The sequence below is a fragment of the Erpetoichthys calabaricus genome, chromosome 18, assembly GCF_900747795.2.
Source record: "Erpetoichthys calabaricus chromosome 18, fErpCal1.3, whole genome shotgun sequence".
In the NCBI taxonomy this organism is placed as follows: Eukaryota; Metazoa; Chordata; class Cladistia; order Polypteriformes; family Polypteridae; genus Erpetoichthys; species Erpetoichthys calabaricus.
The window spans coordinates 7,355,688-7,373,509 of record NC_041411.2 but is presented as its reverse complement, the minus strand read 5'-3'; the positions used below and the strand labels follow the sequence as shown (position 1 = coordinate 7,373,509).

The window sequence follows — 17,822 nt, the reverse complement described above, 5'->3', positions numbered from 1 at the left end:
GCTCTCTGGGAATTGAAGTTGGGTACAGCCCTCTTGGCCCTTGGGGTGCTGAGTTTGGGACTCCTGAGCCCATGTGGGCAGCATATTCCTCACACCCAGAAGTGCAGCCGGAACTCAGTGATCAAGCACCTGGAGCACTTCTGGGTGAACTATAAAAGGAGCCAGCGACCACCACTCAGCGGCCAGAGTTGGGTGGAGGAGGACAAGGTTGCTTGGGAGGAGTGGTGGTGCCAAGGAGAAAGAGAAAGTGTTTTTGTTATTTGTGTGCTTGGGTCTGTGTATTGCCTGTGGGTCACGGGGGAGACATGCGCCCACAGACGACGGAAAATAGTTTTGTTTATTTTACACGTGCCTCCTGTGTCCAGTCTGTGTCAGGTTGGGCGCTATATAGCATCTTCTTACAGGGTCCATGCCAAGAAAGCAACTGTGGCTTACCATAGACTTTAGGGCTGGCTTTGTGACACCTGCAGACTTAATATCTGTAGATAACAGCAATAAAATGATATTGATTCAGCCCATCTGACCTCTAGACTACACAGAGTTGGAGACTCCGACCCTCTAACTACTGGAGTAATATTTGAAAGAAGGACTTCAGGTCACTCTACACCAGGGGTCTCCAACACGTTGCTCGTGAGCTACCGGTAGCTCACCACCCCTTTCTAAGTAGCTCGCCAAAGGGTTAATGAATCCTACATAAATTTGAAAACTTGATTAGTCAAATTAGGGGTGGGTGATCTTTCCAAAAAATCACATCACAATCCACAATCCTGAACTGCAGTCTCTCTTTTCAATGTGGCGTACACTTAAAAGAATATCCAGACTCAAACTCTTTATTTTAAATATCAAACAAAGTTAAATTCAATTGTTCTCTCGTTTGCTAGCTAAGCAGAGTTAAGGAACATGTCCTGAAACTGATGCCCCCCCCACCCTCTGCCTGCAGTGTGTTTCTCACATAAATGGACACCACAAGGGAACTCTGATACATAGTGAAACGAGAGAAGTCACAAAATCAACCGGAATGTTCAAGCAAATTCTAGAAAAAAAAGAAATGATCTAAATCCGTGAAGTAGTTCTCTCGTGAAAAGCGGACTTTGGATTTTCTATATTATATATTAGTAAACCTTCAAAATAATGTGCAGTTAAAGTCTCAACAGCATTTCTGGAACTTAGTTGAGCCAGATAACTAGAAGAATCTTCACCAAGCAGCTCTGAAAATGTCTGCTTTGTTTGGGTCTCCATACCTCTGTGAGTCTGACATGAACGTCATGAAGTCAAAGTTCAGAACACAACGGACAGACGAACATCAAAATGAGTGAACGTGAGGGGCTCCACTCCACCATACACCTCAGTGCCGGTCATCTGACTAACTCAAAAACACATCACACATGCAACTGAACCTGTGAATAAAGTGACACAGTGACATGTGACAAAATGACAAATGAAGAAGTTATATCTGTGGATTTGGAATTGCATCGTTTTGTTTTAACAGCATTCATGTTTTAATTCAATAGCGTGAGATACACTAGAAAATACATACAAACGTACAAAATGCACTTGCAGGTGAACTAAATGCAAAATGTAAATGTGAAAGCAAAACGAGCGTATTCAGTTTGTTTGGGTTGAAATAAGTGATGAGAATAAACGTGAGGAGCTCTCGGCCATTTTCATTTTGTAAACGTAGCTCTCAGGGGAAAAAAGGTTGGAGACCCCTGCTGTACACCCTTCCTTAGACAATGCAGCCCACTTAATTAAGGCTTGTCTTGGAACTGACACCAGCTACCAACCAAAGGAGCGTAAAGAATAGTCAACCTAATCCCATTAAAGGAATACTCCACTAAAAATGATAATTTTTAATATGTTACTTACCCTATGTAGTTGGTAGCAGTTTTAGAATCACACTGAACAGGCCCCAAGGGTGACCAACTCTGGACAACGACAAACAAAGTGAAAAAAATGACCACGGAAAAAGGGAAAAAAAATTCTCATGTAACTCGGGTTGCACAATTCGCATGTCAGTTTTCCATTTGTATTCTCACAACATGCAAAATAATACGACTAATACTTCTGGTAAACTCTGCAAAAAGGATAAATAGGAAAGGCACATGCCCAGAATAACTGTGTGTTTGAAATGAAGACAGGACTCTTGACCAATGAATGGGGGTATTGGGGGTGCATATTTCTTCCCGTTGTCCAGAGTCGGTCTCTGTTGGGTCCCGTTCGATGTGAATCTTCAATACATCCACTCGCCAGGAAAACATGTGGTTAAGAATTTGTTTTGGCCACCACTGCAAACTACATGGGAATTAAAATGTAAAGATAATTTCATGTTTGGGTGGCACATCCTTTTAAGTACTCTACTCGCTGGCACTCAATCTAAATTATTAGCCATGCCACTCACAAAGATCCCTGAAAACAGATTAGTACTCTGACTCGCAGATTACAATGTTGACACAAGGTTGGCAGTAAGCTTCTACTTGAATTTATTTATCATGAGGTGCAGAAGGGCACCAAGAACAAAACTCAGAAGATAATGCTCAGTATAAAATCTGGAGAGATTCTACCATTCAGTCCAAAGGCACACCTTGAACCTATCCCCTTGTCAAGCAAAACTACATTAACTGGGTAATAAAAAAAGAAGCAAGCAAACTGGAAAGTAGATGACACAAATTTGGTTACTTCACAAGCCAGATTGTGTGCTCCATCTTTCAAAAACATGCCAGGCCACTAAGCTCCTGTGGTGCTGTTCACTTACTCCATAAATTTATAATTCTGCTCTAATAAAAATGACTGGTTTGCGTAACACTGGTGACACTGCTATGGGTTCATAAATTCCTCCTGGGCAATGACCTTCCACTCATTACACATAATGGGTATGAAACCACAACTGGATTTCTGACTTCATGCCAGGAAACTTGTGGGCCATCTAGCCATTCATTAACTGAACTTGTCTGCTCCAGCACAGATTTACAGAAGATGGAGTCTAACCTGGAAACTAAGTTTGATTGAAGAATTGATAGCCAACTTGTTCAACTGAGTTGTGAGGGAAAATAAAAGATCACAAGAAAACTGTGGGACTCAAGAATGTTACGTAACAAGCTGAATGAACAGGCGTAGAATCAAAATGATCCATGAGCTGCGCTAATGTCCGTAGAAAACCTCAAGCATGAAACATCATTCAACTTGTCAATTTAAACTTGTTGCACAAAATAGTAATTAAATGAAGCTTCCAACAGAGAGGAGGTGAGCCGGCAGACCCAACTAATGAGGAATGAGTGGCCAGAGAAGAAAATGTGCAAGAAGCATCTCTGGTTCAGGGAATATATCTGTGGAAATTTTGAGGGAAACAAAAATTGGTATACAAGCAAGCCATGTCACTTAAGAATTATATCCTTTTTCAAAACAACTTCATGTTTCCCACAAAACACTGAGAGTTTTGTTCCCAGTACCGGGTTGAAGTGAGCCATCACAAATACAAGCACAACAAGAAATAATCTTGGACTGGACAAGAGTTCATCACAGGGTATTCTCACGCATACAAATTAGGCTAGTTACAGCTTCTCATATCACTCTAACATCACGTGTTTGAATTACAGATGGAAACTCAGCAAAAAGTTATGAACTTCAAGACATCAAGAAGCATGCCACCTTACTGTGATTGTCACAGTGTACGAAGTGTGGTGGCCATATTTCAAAGTGTGTTTTAAGATTCAGGACAGCCAGACAGTCACATAAATGACAGCGGCCACTTTATTAAGTCTTGTTCCTCCTATTGCATACAAAATAGACAAAAGTCTTCAAGGCGTGGATCTAACAAAGAAGCTGAAAACACTCGCTAGGAATTACAATTCATGGTTGCTCAGTAACACCACACAGTTCTTTCAGATTTTTCAACCAAAAAATTTAAGCTGTGAACTTCCCACTCCAGATCACCCCAGTAGGCCTGAGATCTGAAGAATGTGAAGCTTTAGAAGTAAACTGAAGTCTTTGTCGTATCTGTTGAACCACCTTGAAAAGTTGCGTGCTTTGTGACACAGCACTTTAATCATTTGAAAAAGGACTGCCAGTGGCAATAAAAGGATGCACATTGCCAGGAGTACATCTTTAATACCCTATGGCATTCAAATGTACTAATTTCTACACCATTACACTGTCATGTTGTTGACATAAAATCGGATGGACTCTTGGTGGTTATACTGAATTCTGACCCTAAATTGTACTTGTCATGTCATTCTGCACAACAATATTTGAATATTTGTGGTCTTTCTGCTGCCTTGAATGAGTCTGGTCAGTACCTTCTGACCTCTTAGTAAAAGAACTTCGTTATTCATCCCATTTCCTGAGTACTCTAGAGACTTCAGCAAAAGAAAATATAATGAAGACAATTGGAAACATGATTATCTGGCATCATCAACATTCAACAATATCATCAATGACTTAAATTCAATTACAAGTCTTGCCATTCCATTGTTTGGAGACATAACTACTACTGAACCTGTTCAGAGTGTCCATGAGCTTTACAGATTTAAGCTGGAAATCGGAACAGCCAGCTACTGACATCAACGCGTGTCAAATAAATGGGATACCAAGTGAAAATCTTAATGGTTTCAGTATCAAAGTACACAGTTTATTACTTAATTTGCTATGCTTGATAATGATTCACTAAATAATTGACCATTCACAAAAAAAAAAAAAAAATAAAAATCTCAGCTTTTTGGTCACCATTATCTAATCATGCATTTTACAGGGCAGCCCAGGAACCCAGAAAACATTCAATATTTTCAAGCTGTAAAATGAACTGAAAGATGGAAACGCAATTACAGATAGAAATGATTTGACTACAAACTGTCTTACCAACTTTTGGAAGAGGTCACCAACACGCTGGTGATGACTCCACTGTTGCACTCTGGGAAGAAGGCCATCGTAAAACTCCTTGTGGATCTCGTAGAGTTCAGGCACTTTGAAAAAGATCGTCTCAATCTGCTGGATGGTCAATACAGGCTGAGAGGTGGTAGCTGCAGCTTTCAAAGGTTTCATGGGCTAAAAAGGATAATCAAAAGGTTTTTTTTTTTTTGAACATCAAGAACATGCTGGGTACAGAATAAACAATAGGAACAACTACTGGAGCTGCTGAAATCTGAATGAGTGAAACTGGAAGACTCCTTCAGACACACAAGTTAACAAGGGAAGCCCAACCTCAAAGGAAGACGGATGAAAACCGTAACACAAAAAAAGCCATTCCAATCAATGAGGCCCAAGTCTCAGGCAATTAACATTTAACATAGAACTACTATGCCTGAAGTGCATTCATGAATAAGAAGAAGAGCAAATTTGGCAGAAAATCACATTCCAGCAACAAACAGATATATAAAGAATGATAGATGAAGTGTCAGTGGTTGTGTCTCTGACAAAATGACTGCACCCCTTTATGTGGCACTAAGCTCTTCACAGTTCGGACCCTTAAGGTGAAGTCAAAACTAGTGACGGAACTCTACAAGGTATATAACACCTAGCCTGTGCCACCAGAATGGCAACTTTGTTTGACATATAGCATATAGCCTAAGGCCGGTAGGGCTGTATAGATCAGTAAATATTTATTAAATAAAACATGTATGTGGAACACAGCAATGGCTAAGGGGAAAAAGAAAAAATATCACTACATGGGCCCACTGCTCATTCCATCCATCCATTATCCAACCCGGTACATCCTAACTACTGGGTCACGGGGCCCACTGCTCATTCATAAATCAAAATTCTACTCTATTGGAAAATTAGGCAAATGAAGACTATCTACAAAGTAAGGTCCCACGATACACTTCCAGCTGAAGTGGATAAAAGTACTGACCATTGAATAGGATATGCAATGCGTGAAATGGCCAGGCCTGAATTAATCACAACTCAAAAGAATGGCCACTGCAGAGAAAAAACAAAATAACAAACACTTACCAACAACAGTGCCTCCAAGTGACCAAGGTAGGTTTCTTCAGTGGCCAGAATGCCAGACAGGACCCATTTTCTCATCTCCAGCCCCTTCTCCAAGTCAGGTTCACTCTGCAAATAAAGAAGAAAAACACAAATCCTTACTGCCTAGTGATCACAGGAAAGGAAAAATGGCGATGAAGCACTTATCACTAAGCCAAGGGGCAAAACTCAAAACATTCCTTATTTTTCTCATTGCTTATGTTTTCATTGACTGCTGCCCACTGCTGGTAATTACATAACAAAACCAGCAGCTGCCTTTGTGTGGCACACTGATGATTTTAGCTTCCAACATAACAGAATGTGAATCTTCACAAATGGAAGGCAGCATCTGAGTACACTTAAAAACATTTTATTCCATGGTTGTCATGCTACTAAGTGCACTCTGATTTAAGGCTGCACAATGCCAAATGTATTTCTTTGGTAGTAATATCTTCTTAAACTTAACAAGAAGAAAACAGAAATTTAATTTATTGGAAGCAAAACAAAAAAGTGAGGACTTCAGAAACAAACTAGGCCATCATGCTGTACAAAGCCAGAGGTACAGAAAATTGGCGTCATTTTAAATTCAGAGCTAAAGGTCAAATCACATATCGAGAATATTACTAAGGCTGCGTTCAATCACTTAATAAACATCACACAAGTTTGATCTTTTCTACCACAGCAAGATGCTGAAAAAGCAATACATACTATCATGCATATGAGTCTTGAGGTTCCTCTTTTAGATTTGGCTGATGCTTGCAGTACCACCCCGGGGCAAGCTGGGACATTGTAACTAACTGTATTGTCTCATTTTTCCCTGTGCAGTACCAAGAAAATATCCAGTGAAGGCAAATAAGCTTCGCCCACAATGCTCCATCAAACCCTATGAATACAGATGTCCCAGGAAGGAGCGACTGACAGTGAACCACTCAATACAGCCTCTATACCTGAGAAGCTCTATAGGCTAAACAGGTTGTTATTGAGCCCCCAAGTTCTATTTTTTGGACTCTCGCATTATAGAAATTGGAAAAAAAAAAAAATTTAAAATTAAAGTGTCATTAAGTACATTGGTCTCCTACAAAAGTACACTTTTTAAAAAAAAGTTTAAAAACTAATCAAGGACTTTGTTAAATGGTGCAACTCAAACCACCTACAACTGAACACCAGCAAAACCAAGGAGATGGTGGTGGATTTTAGGGGAACCAGGCCCCTAAGGGACCCCGTGATCATCAGAGGTGACTGTGTGCAGAGAGTGCAGACCTATAAATACCTGGGAGTGCAGCTGGATGATAAACTGGACTGGACTGCCAATACTGATGCTCTGTGTAAGAAATGACAGAGCTGACTATACTTTCTTAGAAGGCTGGCGTCCTTCAACATCTGCAATAAGATGCTGCAGATGTTCTATCAGACGGTTGTGGCGAGCGCCCTCTTCTACGCGATGGTGTGCTGGGGAGGCAGCATAAAGAAGAGGAACACCTCACACCTGGACAAACTGGTGAGGAAGGCAGGCTCTATTGTAGGCACGGAGCTGGACAATTCGACATCGGTGGCAGAGTGACAGGTACTGAGCAGGCTCCTGTCAATCATGGAGAATCCACTGCATCCACTGAACAGGATTATCTCCAGACAGAGGAGCAGCTTCAGCGACAGACTGCTGTCACCATCCTGCTCCACTGACAGACTGAGATCGTTCCTCCCCCACACTATGTGACTCTTCAATTCTACCCGGGGGGGGTAAACGTTAACATTATACAAAGTTATTGTCTGTTATACCTGCATTTTTATCACTGTTTAATTTAATATTTTCTTTATCAGTATGCTGCTGCTGGAATATGTGAATTTCCCCTTGGGATTAATAAAGTATCCATCCATCCATCCATCCATCCATCCATCCATCCATCCATCCATCCAATCCAAAGGCAAACGGAAACTGGAAGAAACTCTGATAGGAAAAGATCTGACAGAGCCAAAGTTACAAGCCAATCAGAAGGCAAATGTTTGAGGGTCACCAGTTTGCATGATCACAGGCGCCTTCAGCTTCAACAGCACAACAGCTTCAAGCACAGCTTAACAGTGCTGGGCGAGTAAAGCTAGTGTCAGGTTCTACTGTGACGAGGAGACTTGGTACTGCAGGTTTGACATGGTGTGTGGCAGAATGAAAGCCATTCCTTAATGGACACATTAGGGCCTTGAAATACCAGCTATGGACTACTGCAGACTGTAAAAAAAAAGTCTTCTGGACCAACAAATCAAAATTTGAAATCTTCACCGTCAAGCTGGAGACAGGATGGCTCCTCAGAGTGTTACACCAGTTGTCAAACATGGAGGAGGAAGTATGATGGTCTGCTGGAGGAAGAGTTGGTGACTGGCCCAGAGTGACTAGCATTCTGAATCAAAAGGGTGACTACAGGGTGTTTGGCTGTTATATCAGCAAAAGGTGCAGGCAACTTTGATGAATCAAGTATTTGAATGCATTCTGTACACTTAATGATTCCTTGACTTATTTTTTTTATTTGCTATTGTTGATTTCATCAAACATTAAAACATTACACTCTGTGCATTTCCATAAAAACTGTCCTACACCTTTTGACCGGTAGTGTATACAGAAACATTTTTCCCCTTTCTTCAGCTAAATTTCACTGAACCACATACCTTATCACCACATACAGTTGTCACACACGTGCGCATGGGAGGTAGCTAAAGGGCTTGAGAGTGAGGGCAGTTCCGAGTCATACCAGGATGTGGCAGAATGCACTGACTCTTTTTCTCCTTTTCCTGTAGACCAAGCACGGGAGATTTCACCTGGCTCTCTTGACGTCACTTCCAGGACCGAGCCTATGAAAGGAGACCTTGCTGGCCCTGTGATGTCACGTCCGGGCTGGAACCAATGACTGAAGACCTTCATGAGCCTGACCCATATGATCTCACTTCCTGTCTTCCCCTTTAAAAGCCTGCACCTTTTCCCTATTCCCTCAGTTCAGTTTTGGACTTGGTTTTGTGCACATCAGTGCTGTATCTCATTTTACAACTTTGCAGCCAGGATACCAAATTATACGGGTGGCTGCACCAAACCTTGATATGTCTCATTATGAGTTTTGTGACACATTATATAATAAATTAACACCATTACTACCCCAGTATATGCCTCTTACTCCACACACAAAAATGAAAAAGCCAAATTCATAATTAATTAACAATAATAATTGTCATATAATCAGTGACCTTCTCCATCTCCATGCCTGTCCGCCCACTAAGGTCCTCTGATTCTGGTAATCTTGTTGTGCCCCACACTAATCTAAACTCCATGGGTGACCGCAGCGCCTTCAGCAGTATAGCGCCCAGACTCTGGAATGACCTACCGAAATTAATCAAGTCAGCTGACTCCATGAATTCTTTTAAAAAACAACTCAAAACTCATCTGTTCAGGAAGGCTGTTAGCTCTACTTGACTTTATTACCCTTCTCTCAGTTTACCTCTCTGTCAAGATGCTCATGTGACCTGTGTGTGTATGTGTGTGAGACCATCAATGATGCTGTCTGTTAGGCTTTTCTCTGAAATTACTATCTTAACTCTTTGAGGGCTGAATATTTTTTCCAAAAAAATCAAGTTTTCTGAAAAGCGCACAAAGCAATGGTTTCGCACATAAGTTAACATAAAACGTCTGTTGCTATGTGCTGTGGCTGCTGTTGGCGCATGTTCGGCATCTCTTGCGGCAGTGACTGCATGGGGGCACCTCGATGGTCAGTAGGAATGCACGGTGGGCCAGCTGCCTGGCTGTCTTCACACAGCAGGTGGGTGGCGGTGGTGGTTACAGTGTGACGCAATATGGTTTGTACCTCCTGTCATTGTAAGTGGTGGTCCACCCAGGCAAACGCTGCTGTAGGCGTTATCAGCTACACGAAAGTGTTCAGCACCACGATCAGCTGGGGATCAATCCAATGATGCTGGTACCTCACTTTCGTTTTTGATTTCCATCTCCAGATCACTTGCATCAAAAATCGGAGTCTGACGAGTCAGAATCCTATTCAATGAAATTATGTATTATTTTGCTTTGCACATTCGCTTTGGTCTCTCACCAGATATCGGTGCCATTTTAGAGGTTGTTTGCTCTTCGTTACTCATGCACATGTAGGGAATCGAGGTTAAATCAACAAAGCTATGTAACTTTCCTTCTAGCAAAGAGAGTCAAACTAAAATGTAAAGGTGAGTTTAGTTGCAGTTTATAGCTGATTACCGTCCTCTACTCCTGAATTTTGACAAAAGTCGACATCAGCCCTGAAAGAGTTAATCTTCTTTATTTATATCTCTGGTTTAGTACAATGCTATATACTGTATACCCTGACGTTCTTTCTTAAACTCTGTGAAGTGCCTTGAGCATGGGAAAGGCGCTATATAAATAAAATGTAGTATTATACACAAAGAGAAAATGCCACCCTCCACTGTGTTCTTTACTCCACCCACATGCTTAATATGTTACCAGTTTTAAAATCAACTCACACTCACTTCACACCATTTACATTTTAAAGTGTTTGTCCCCCTACATTCCTAACTATAACTATACATCCTTCTAACACTGGCTTCCTTCGTATTTTGAGAGTGAAGTGTAAAAGAACAGGTCCGGAGGAATAACAACCTGCAGTCTTCTGCAACCTCCCCAACGACGTTAATTTACCCACATGATCCTGAACATCATTTAGCACTCCAGTGGCTACGGCTCAGCACTGTACAACACTGGCTGAAGCTTCTACTGAACCAAACCATGTTAATATGAAGAAAAATGGAACTGAACTTCACCTGCAAAGACTGGGGGCATGCTGTTCACTATGAAAGGAGCAATATGGAAACGATAAAGCTGCATCCAAGCCACTAACTCCCAGTATAAATCTGAGTTAGTCACTTATCCTGGCAGTGTGAATATTGTAGAAAGGTGAAGGAAAAAACACAATGAAATATAGCTGAACAGCGCCTTGGAATGGTGCTCAAGGAAAGGCACTAAATAAAAACGCGACCGATTGATTCTCTGCAATGACACACTTGGCCTAAGTGAGTGGGCTAACCGGCAGGTGCTGACACTGTAACCATATGGAAACAGCTGTGCTCTGCACTTTGAGGTTTGAGGATCACTTGGGATATGAAAAGAGAAATCTAATTTGTAAATGTTATGTCAGGCTTTGAGGCACCCTAGTGGATTAGGATTTGTGCTGTAAACCACAAGGTTGTCTTTTTAATCCTCGCCAACCCATGCAAGACAGACAGAATCATTTCACCTGTCACTATACACTATTATGTTGCTTTAGATAAAAGCGCACGCTAAATAAACAGATGTAAAGGTGCTGCTTGCAGTACATGCTGAAGCGCTCAAAATGTTCTGTCTTTTTAAAGACAGACAATGAATGGAGACTACATTAAAATAGTTGCCATTTTGTTTGCAGCTGTAAACTACAAGGCCCTCTAAGCAGCATAAGGCCAATGTGAAGTGGGTTGATACACTTGAACAGCACCAAGTGGACCATCAGAGGTTCAGTATGAATTTTATCAACTTGTTCATTTTTGTTCTGTTTCTAATCACTTCCTTCCCTCCAACCCACTTTCACATACCTCAGCATAATCAAAGCAGTCCTTCAGGAGCTTGTAGACACCTTTCAAAAAGCAATTAAGATGGCTGCTGGGGCTACAGGCTGACGGAGACATTCAGTACAAAAAACTGTAATAATAAATACAGTATCTCACAAAAGTGAGTATACCCCTCAGATTTTTGTAAATGTTTTATTATACCTTTTCATGGGACAACACTGAAGATATGACACTTTGCTCCAATGTACAGTAGTCCGTGTACAGCTTGTATCACAGTGTAAATGTGCTGTCCCCTCAAAATAACTCAACACACAGCCATTAATGTCTAAACCACTGGCAACAAAAGTGAGTACACCCCTAAGTGAGAAATGTCCAAATTGTGCCCAATTCGCCATTTTCCCTCCCCGGTGTCATGTGACTCGTTAGGGTTACAAGGTCTCAGGTGTGTTAAATTTGGTGTTATCGCTCTCACACTCTCTTATACTGGTCACTAGAAGTTCAACATGGCACCTCATAGCAAAGAACTCTCTGAGGAGAAGGAACTCTCTTTTGTGAGATACTGTATTTTGTTGAAATGCGGTGAGATCCATTGTCCCATGGAAGGATGCAGACGATTTCACTAAGTATAGTCCGAACATGTGGCTCCTGTTCCCTGGGTGCAATTTGATCAGGAGTACCCACATGCCCTTCGCTCCCCCAACATTATTAAATTAATTGAATTATTTTCCTTATCCACTTTCTTGTGACAGTACAGCAGCTACACAAACGGGCCTTGAAAGGTCTAAATTTAATGTATGACCATAACAGTTTGACTAATAACATTCCTTACGTTCTTCTGTAAGAGACTCAAAAGTGGAACTGAAAAAGGTGAGTGCAGAACAAGGTCTCCCTTGAGAATATGAGAAGTGCGATCCTCAAACTTACAGCTGTTTCTAGCTTCTTCTGGCTGGACAGAGTAAACTCTGCTGCACAAACCTGCCCTGTGGTCACTCTTATTTTGGACTTTTTTGCTTTATGGTTCCATAATTTTAAGGAACATGTTAGAAAATTAATTAGCTGAACAACAAATCAGCCTGACAGGTCCCACTGACTTAGTTATAACAGCACGGTGAGGATGCCAACTTAACATGTAACCACTAACTCTAACTGCTACCACCTAACCCCAGCCCTTTGACAACTCTCCTTGGTTTAAGCTACTCTGTGAAAGTTCGCACCACAGAGGATGAATTAATTACCACTTATACAAGCACAAAGTGTGAATATATTCCTCTGCTTACTTTTAGTGTGCAGATACTTGGGGTAGACATGTTTGGTATGGATGGAACCTTCAACAGAAAGTCACCTGAGTAACCATGGGCAATGCAGGAATCCTAGAATGCAGTACCATTAGGTGTGTTCACATGCACCTCAATTATTCACAGAAACTTGGTTTCTCCAGTTATTGGCCTCAGAGAAACCTGGTTAACAGAGGTAGATTTATCCACTAATAATCTGATTATGTGGCTATGAAAATCCTTAACTGGGTTACTGTTAAGGATTTTGAAGTCTGCGCATGTATTGGCTTCTCACACGCTTTCAGCAGCCATGGGGAGAGAAGTGTCCACAAAGTAAATTTCCAGAGGCAAATGTTCAGGCAATTGCAATTATTCCATCTCCTAAAAGAAATAATCTGTCTCAATATTCTAGAAATTGCTTAATTTGTGCTGATGAGATGAGTGACCAGTGCTAAACTCAGAAAAACAATGTCAAGAATAGTACAGTAACTTGTTCAAAGTAATGTGCGTTATACAGTCCAATTACTTTTTAAAGTAACGAGTAACGTGATGCTCATCTTATTCAAGTCAAAATTTATTTATAGAGCACACTGAAGGCTAAAGAAGTGGTTTCCAAAGTGTGGTACATGAAAATAGATATATAAAATCAAAGATTGATAAATACAAATTAATAAGAAGTACCAAATATACTTGAGTATAAGTCGACCCGAATATAAGCTGAGGTACCTAATTTTACCTACAAAAACTGGAAAAACTTATTGACATGAGTATAAGCCTAGGGTGGGAAATGCAGCAGCTACTGGTAAGTTTCAATAATCAAAATAAATACCAATAAAATTACCGTACATTAATTGAGGCATGAGTAGATTAAATGTTATTGAGTATTTATTTCAAAGAAAAACAGTAAACTAGCTCTGTAAGTGGAGAAGAGGGTCAACAAAAACAGTATGGCATCTCTCTCGCTCATGTGTGTGTGTGTGTCTCTCTCGCTCGCTCCAGCTTTCTGTCGGGTTGGCGGGGCAGCGGGACCTGACTCGAATATAAGCCGAGGGTGACGTTTTTCAGCACATTTTGGCTGCTGAAAAACTTGGCTTATATTCGAGTATATACGGTAAATAAAAACAATAAACAATTGACAAATAAAAATTAGCAGCACATAAAATCATATCATGAACGACTAAAAGCCAGGGAGAAAAATGTGTTTACAGTAAAGATTTAAAAATGGACAGGGTTGGAGCTGTTCTTACGGTATCTAAAGTGGTAGACTGTTCCAGATCCGACTAGCAGTCACCGCAAAAAGCATGATCACGCCATATCTTTCGCCTTGAAGGCCGGTAGCAACTGGTCAGATGATCAGGGGGATCGAGAAGTGGCATAAGAGACAAGGAGGTCAGACAGATAAGCCAGGGCCAGATCATTTAAATATTTAAAAGTTTGCAATAAAATTTTAAAATCAATTCTAGTATTGACAAGGAGCCAATGAAGTGAAGCCAAAGTAGGAGTTATGTACTCACGCTTACTTAACACAGTTGAAGTCAAAATACCTGTTATTATTATTCTAGCAGCACTGGGTGTAAGACAAGACGCACATGTATCAGGTCCTTTGCAGGGCTCACACACACATGAAAGAGTGTATTACGTGCAATCCAGTAACAGAAACCTACAAATAAAGTGTAAATTTGACTAAACATATTTATAAAACACAAGAAAATGATGACAGGCATCATGCTTATTGTCAAATTAATGGTGGCCAATAATGATGTTTAACTCCTTTTTGCACAGTTTAATAGCCTCGGGGTATTTTGACAAAGGTGAAGAGTTTCTTGCGCATTTAAACACAAATTTGTAGGAAACCAGGATTCTGCATTAAATGGGTTATTCAACTTAAGTCAGTTATGAGTGTGTTTCACAGGAATCTCCTGTCTTGTTGATAAAATATGTTGCTTCAGGATCTCCAACTAATGACTGTTGGATTCTCATCCAGCAATTGAGTAGGCAGCACCATGTGGAGAATATCACTCTTGTTCAGCAAAACTCTGACTTGCAGAGAAAACATAATTTGCATCATTCAATTAAATTGCACTCACGGGAAATAGACAGAAGCCAAAGTATACCATACTGGATGAATGTTATTGCTCAAGATCAGACATCAGAGGTTCGTCTTTATCTTGTCTTTTAAAATGATGACATTAGCAAAGGAAAACACCACACACAAAAATGTAACACTACAAAGGCCAAGTACTGCAGGCTTGGAGGCCGTTTTTGGCATGTGATGGTACACGTTGTGATAACCAGTTTGAAAGAAAAAAACCACTGTATGAGTTCTTTTATTGCTTTGCTCACTTATAAATAACCACTACCACGTTTTGCAAGTGCTTTATGCAATGCTCCCTGAATTTGGAAGACTACCCAGCAAACTAAACAGAAGTGTGAAGGCAGCTAACTTCTTTAACCTTATATCTAGCTAAGTACTGGCGGTATTATGATCTAGAAGCAAGCATTTCCAGTTACATTAGCCCTTTTCTGATTCTTGTTCTTCCCTGCGAGTTCAATATCACCGCACCTTTACTGCCAACCACTACCCAAAGCATTGCCCATTTTCTAGTCAAGAAACACAAGTGACAAGACCTTATCATCACTTTAAACACTCTTGAGAATGCAGAGATGGAAATTGTTTTTATTGATTCATTGGGAGCAAGTTGTATCCTTCATTTGGCCAATCTGTTACACCTTTCCGGCTGGTAATTTCAGCCCAGGAAAGTAAAAGTTAAGCAAACTAAATTAAAAATGTATTTATAAAGAGACCTATCACAGACAAAAGTGACACCCTTTCATTCAAAACAATGGCAGTGTTTTAGTATAAAGATATATACAGTAGACCAGTAGGTCCACCTTGGTGAAGTTCCTTTTTTAAATTGTAATGCAAGAAAAAATGACATCGCTGGAAAAAAGAAGGGCCATTTTTTTTGTCTATATTTGGTCTTTTTAATACTTCGTATGTAGTGTTGGTGTTGTAAAAGGTTATTTATTTTAAGTCAAAAGTCAACATATTACTCCCTGATTTGACATCAGCAACATCACAAACAAAAGAGGCAGTGAGAACATCAGCTGTAGCCTGCAAGAAAAGAACTTAATTGTCAACATTGACCTTCAGGATGGCTGAATGTTTTCATTATAGCCATCTAGATGGATAAATTAATTCTTTGTAATGATTTAAAGGAATATTCCATCCTAAAATTAAGTACATATATTTTTTTAAATTGTTACTTACCCCATGTAGTTGGTAGTGGTGGCCGAAAAAAAGTTTTAATCTCAAGTTTTCATGGAGAAATTAAATACTGAATATTTAAATTCAATGTGATCATCAGGTGAGCACCGCTGAGCAGTTCCAAATGAGTCGATAAGAAGAATAAAAATTTGCATGTAACTCATGTCACATAATCCACAAGTCAAAACTTTAAAATTGTGTGTATTTTCTGGTAAAATATTATTAACAGTTAAGCAATGCCAAACGATTCGATAAAAAGAATAAAAATTTGCATGTAACTTGTGTCACATAATCCACAAGTCAAAACTTTAAAATTGTGTGCATTTTCTGGTAAAATATTATTAACAGTTACTTCCTTTTACTGCCAGCACTGAATGTAAACAGGGATGAGGTCATTCCCACAATGCTGTGTGTTAAGAGTTGAAGATCTGTGTCGACCTCACTATAAACTACACGATTAAGTAACATTAAAAAATATATAATATTATTGGGTGGAGTATTCCTTTAACATTTTTCTCTTTTATAATGGAAAAAACATTTCAAAATGCCACAGTAAAAATCAACATATTTGCAGGGAGTGTGACCCCCCCGTGGCGTTGGTTATAAATTCAATCCCCATCAGTGGCTCCCTTTGACACTCCAAGGTAACTCATTTCTACTGTCAGTTCTTGTATTGTACAAACAAGTGCATTGTACAGTTGTGGTTTGAAGGACTATACTGGCTAAGTAAGTAGATGGAAGAAGTGCATTAAATATATAATTACCTTATTTTCGCTCCATAAGACGCACTTTTTTCCTCCAAAAGAAGGGTGGAAATGTCTGTGCGTCTTATGGAGAGAATATTGCGTCACAACCCGTAATGTGTATTACCTGACAAAAGTCGACAACCAGGGGTAGAGGGCGACAATCAGCTGTGGCGACAAAACTCACTGTCACGTCACAGGCATTCCCTTTCTGCTTGGAGGAATGTTAAACACATTGACTCGGCATCTAATCCTTGCGTGTGCATGAGTTATGAAATGTAAACAAAGGCAAGATGGCATCGACATCTCACGAGGGAGCGAAGCGAGTGCAGAAAACGAAATACTTGGTAGACGATGTTTTGTGCATTATCGCTGAGTCGGACTCCGATTTATCAAAATCTGATTTTGTTGCGAGTAATCAGGAGATCGAGCAACAGAGTGAGGAACTGGCATCAGCTGATCGGACACCAGCCGATGCCGCCCCAGCTGAGCGCATTTGCGCAGCCAATGCACCTACGGCAATGTTCGTGTGGGAAGAATACCCAGACATTGATCCGTGGGAGCCAAACTGGCTACTGGACTTCACAAGACTTCACGGCTTGCTGTTGGACACAACCGATTACCAGCCGCTGGACTACTTCAGGCTGTTGTTTCCTGAGGCTGCTTTTCAGCTACTGTCAGACGAGATAAACAGGTTTGCAGAGCAATTTTTTGAATCGCGGGCTGCGCTTGCACCACATTCTCATTTTTCAAAGTGGAAACCCACAAAAAAAGATGAGATAAAGAGCTTTGTGGCATTACAAATAGAGATGGGACTAAACTGGCGACATAACTTCAGGGAGCATTGGTCCAAATGTGCTTTGTCCCCTAGTGGCTTTGGACAGGTTATGCCACGTGATGATAGGTAAGTGCTTCTGCAAAGTGATTGTGAGCAACTGAGCTTCATAACTTCTGACACTAGCGATGAGCAGTTCTTGGGGTTTCCAGAAAACTAGAAGAGTG

At 40.5% G+C, this 17,822-nt stretch overlaps 2 protein-coding genes across 8 annotated transcripts in view; both read right to left on the bottom strand.

The window, feature by feature from the left end:
• LOC114669201 (breakpoint cluster region protein-like) overlaps positions 1 to 17,822 on the bottom strand; it is a 407,369-nt gene that overhangs the window by 51,934 nt on the left and 337,613 nt on the right. For both annotated transcript variants that reach the window (XM_051921207.1, XM_051921206.1), the window contains exons 3-4: positions 5,944 to 6,048; positions 4,852 to 5,037 (exon numbers count right to left, since the gene is read on the bottom strand). In XM_051921207.1, the coding sequence (XP_051777167.1) occupies positions 4,852 to 5,037; positions 5,944 to 6,048 (291 nt within the window). The remainder of the gene's footprint in view (positions 1 to 4,851; positions 5,038 to 5,943; positions 6,049 to 17,822) is intronic.
• Positions 1 to 17,822, bottom strand: part of specc1la (sperm antigen with calponin homology and coiled-coil domains 1-like a) — a 284,094-nt gene that overhangs the window by 156,887 nt on the left and 109,385 nt on the right. The window lies entirely within an intron of this gene.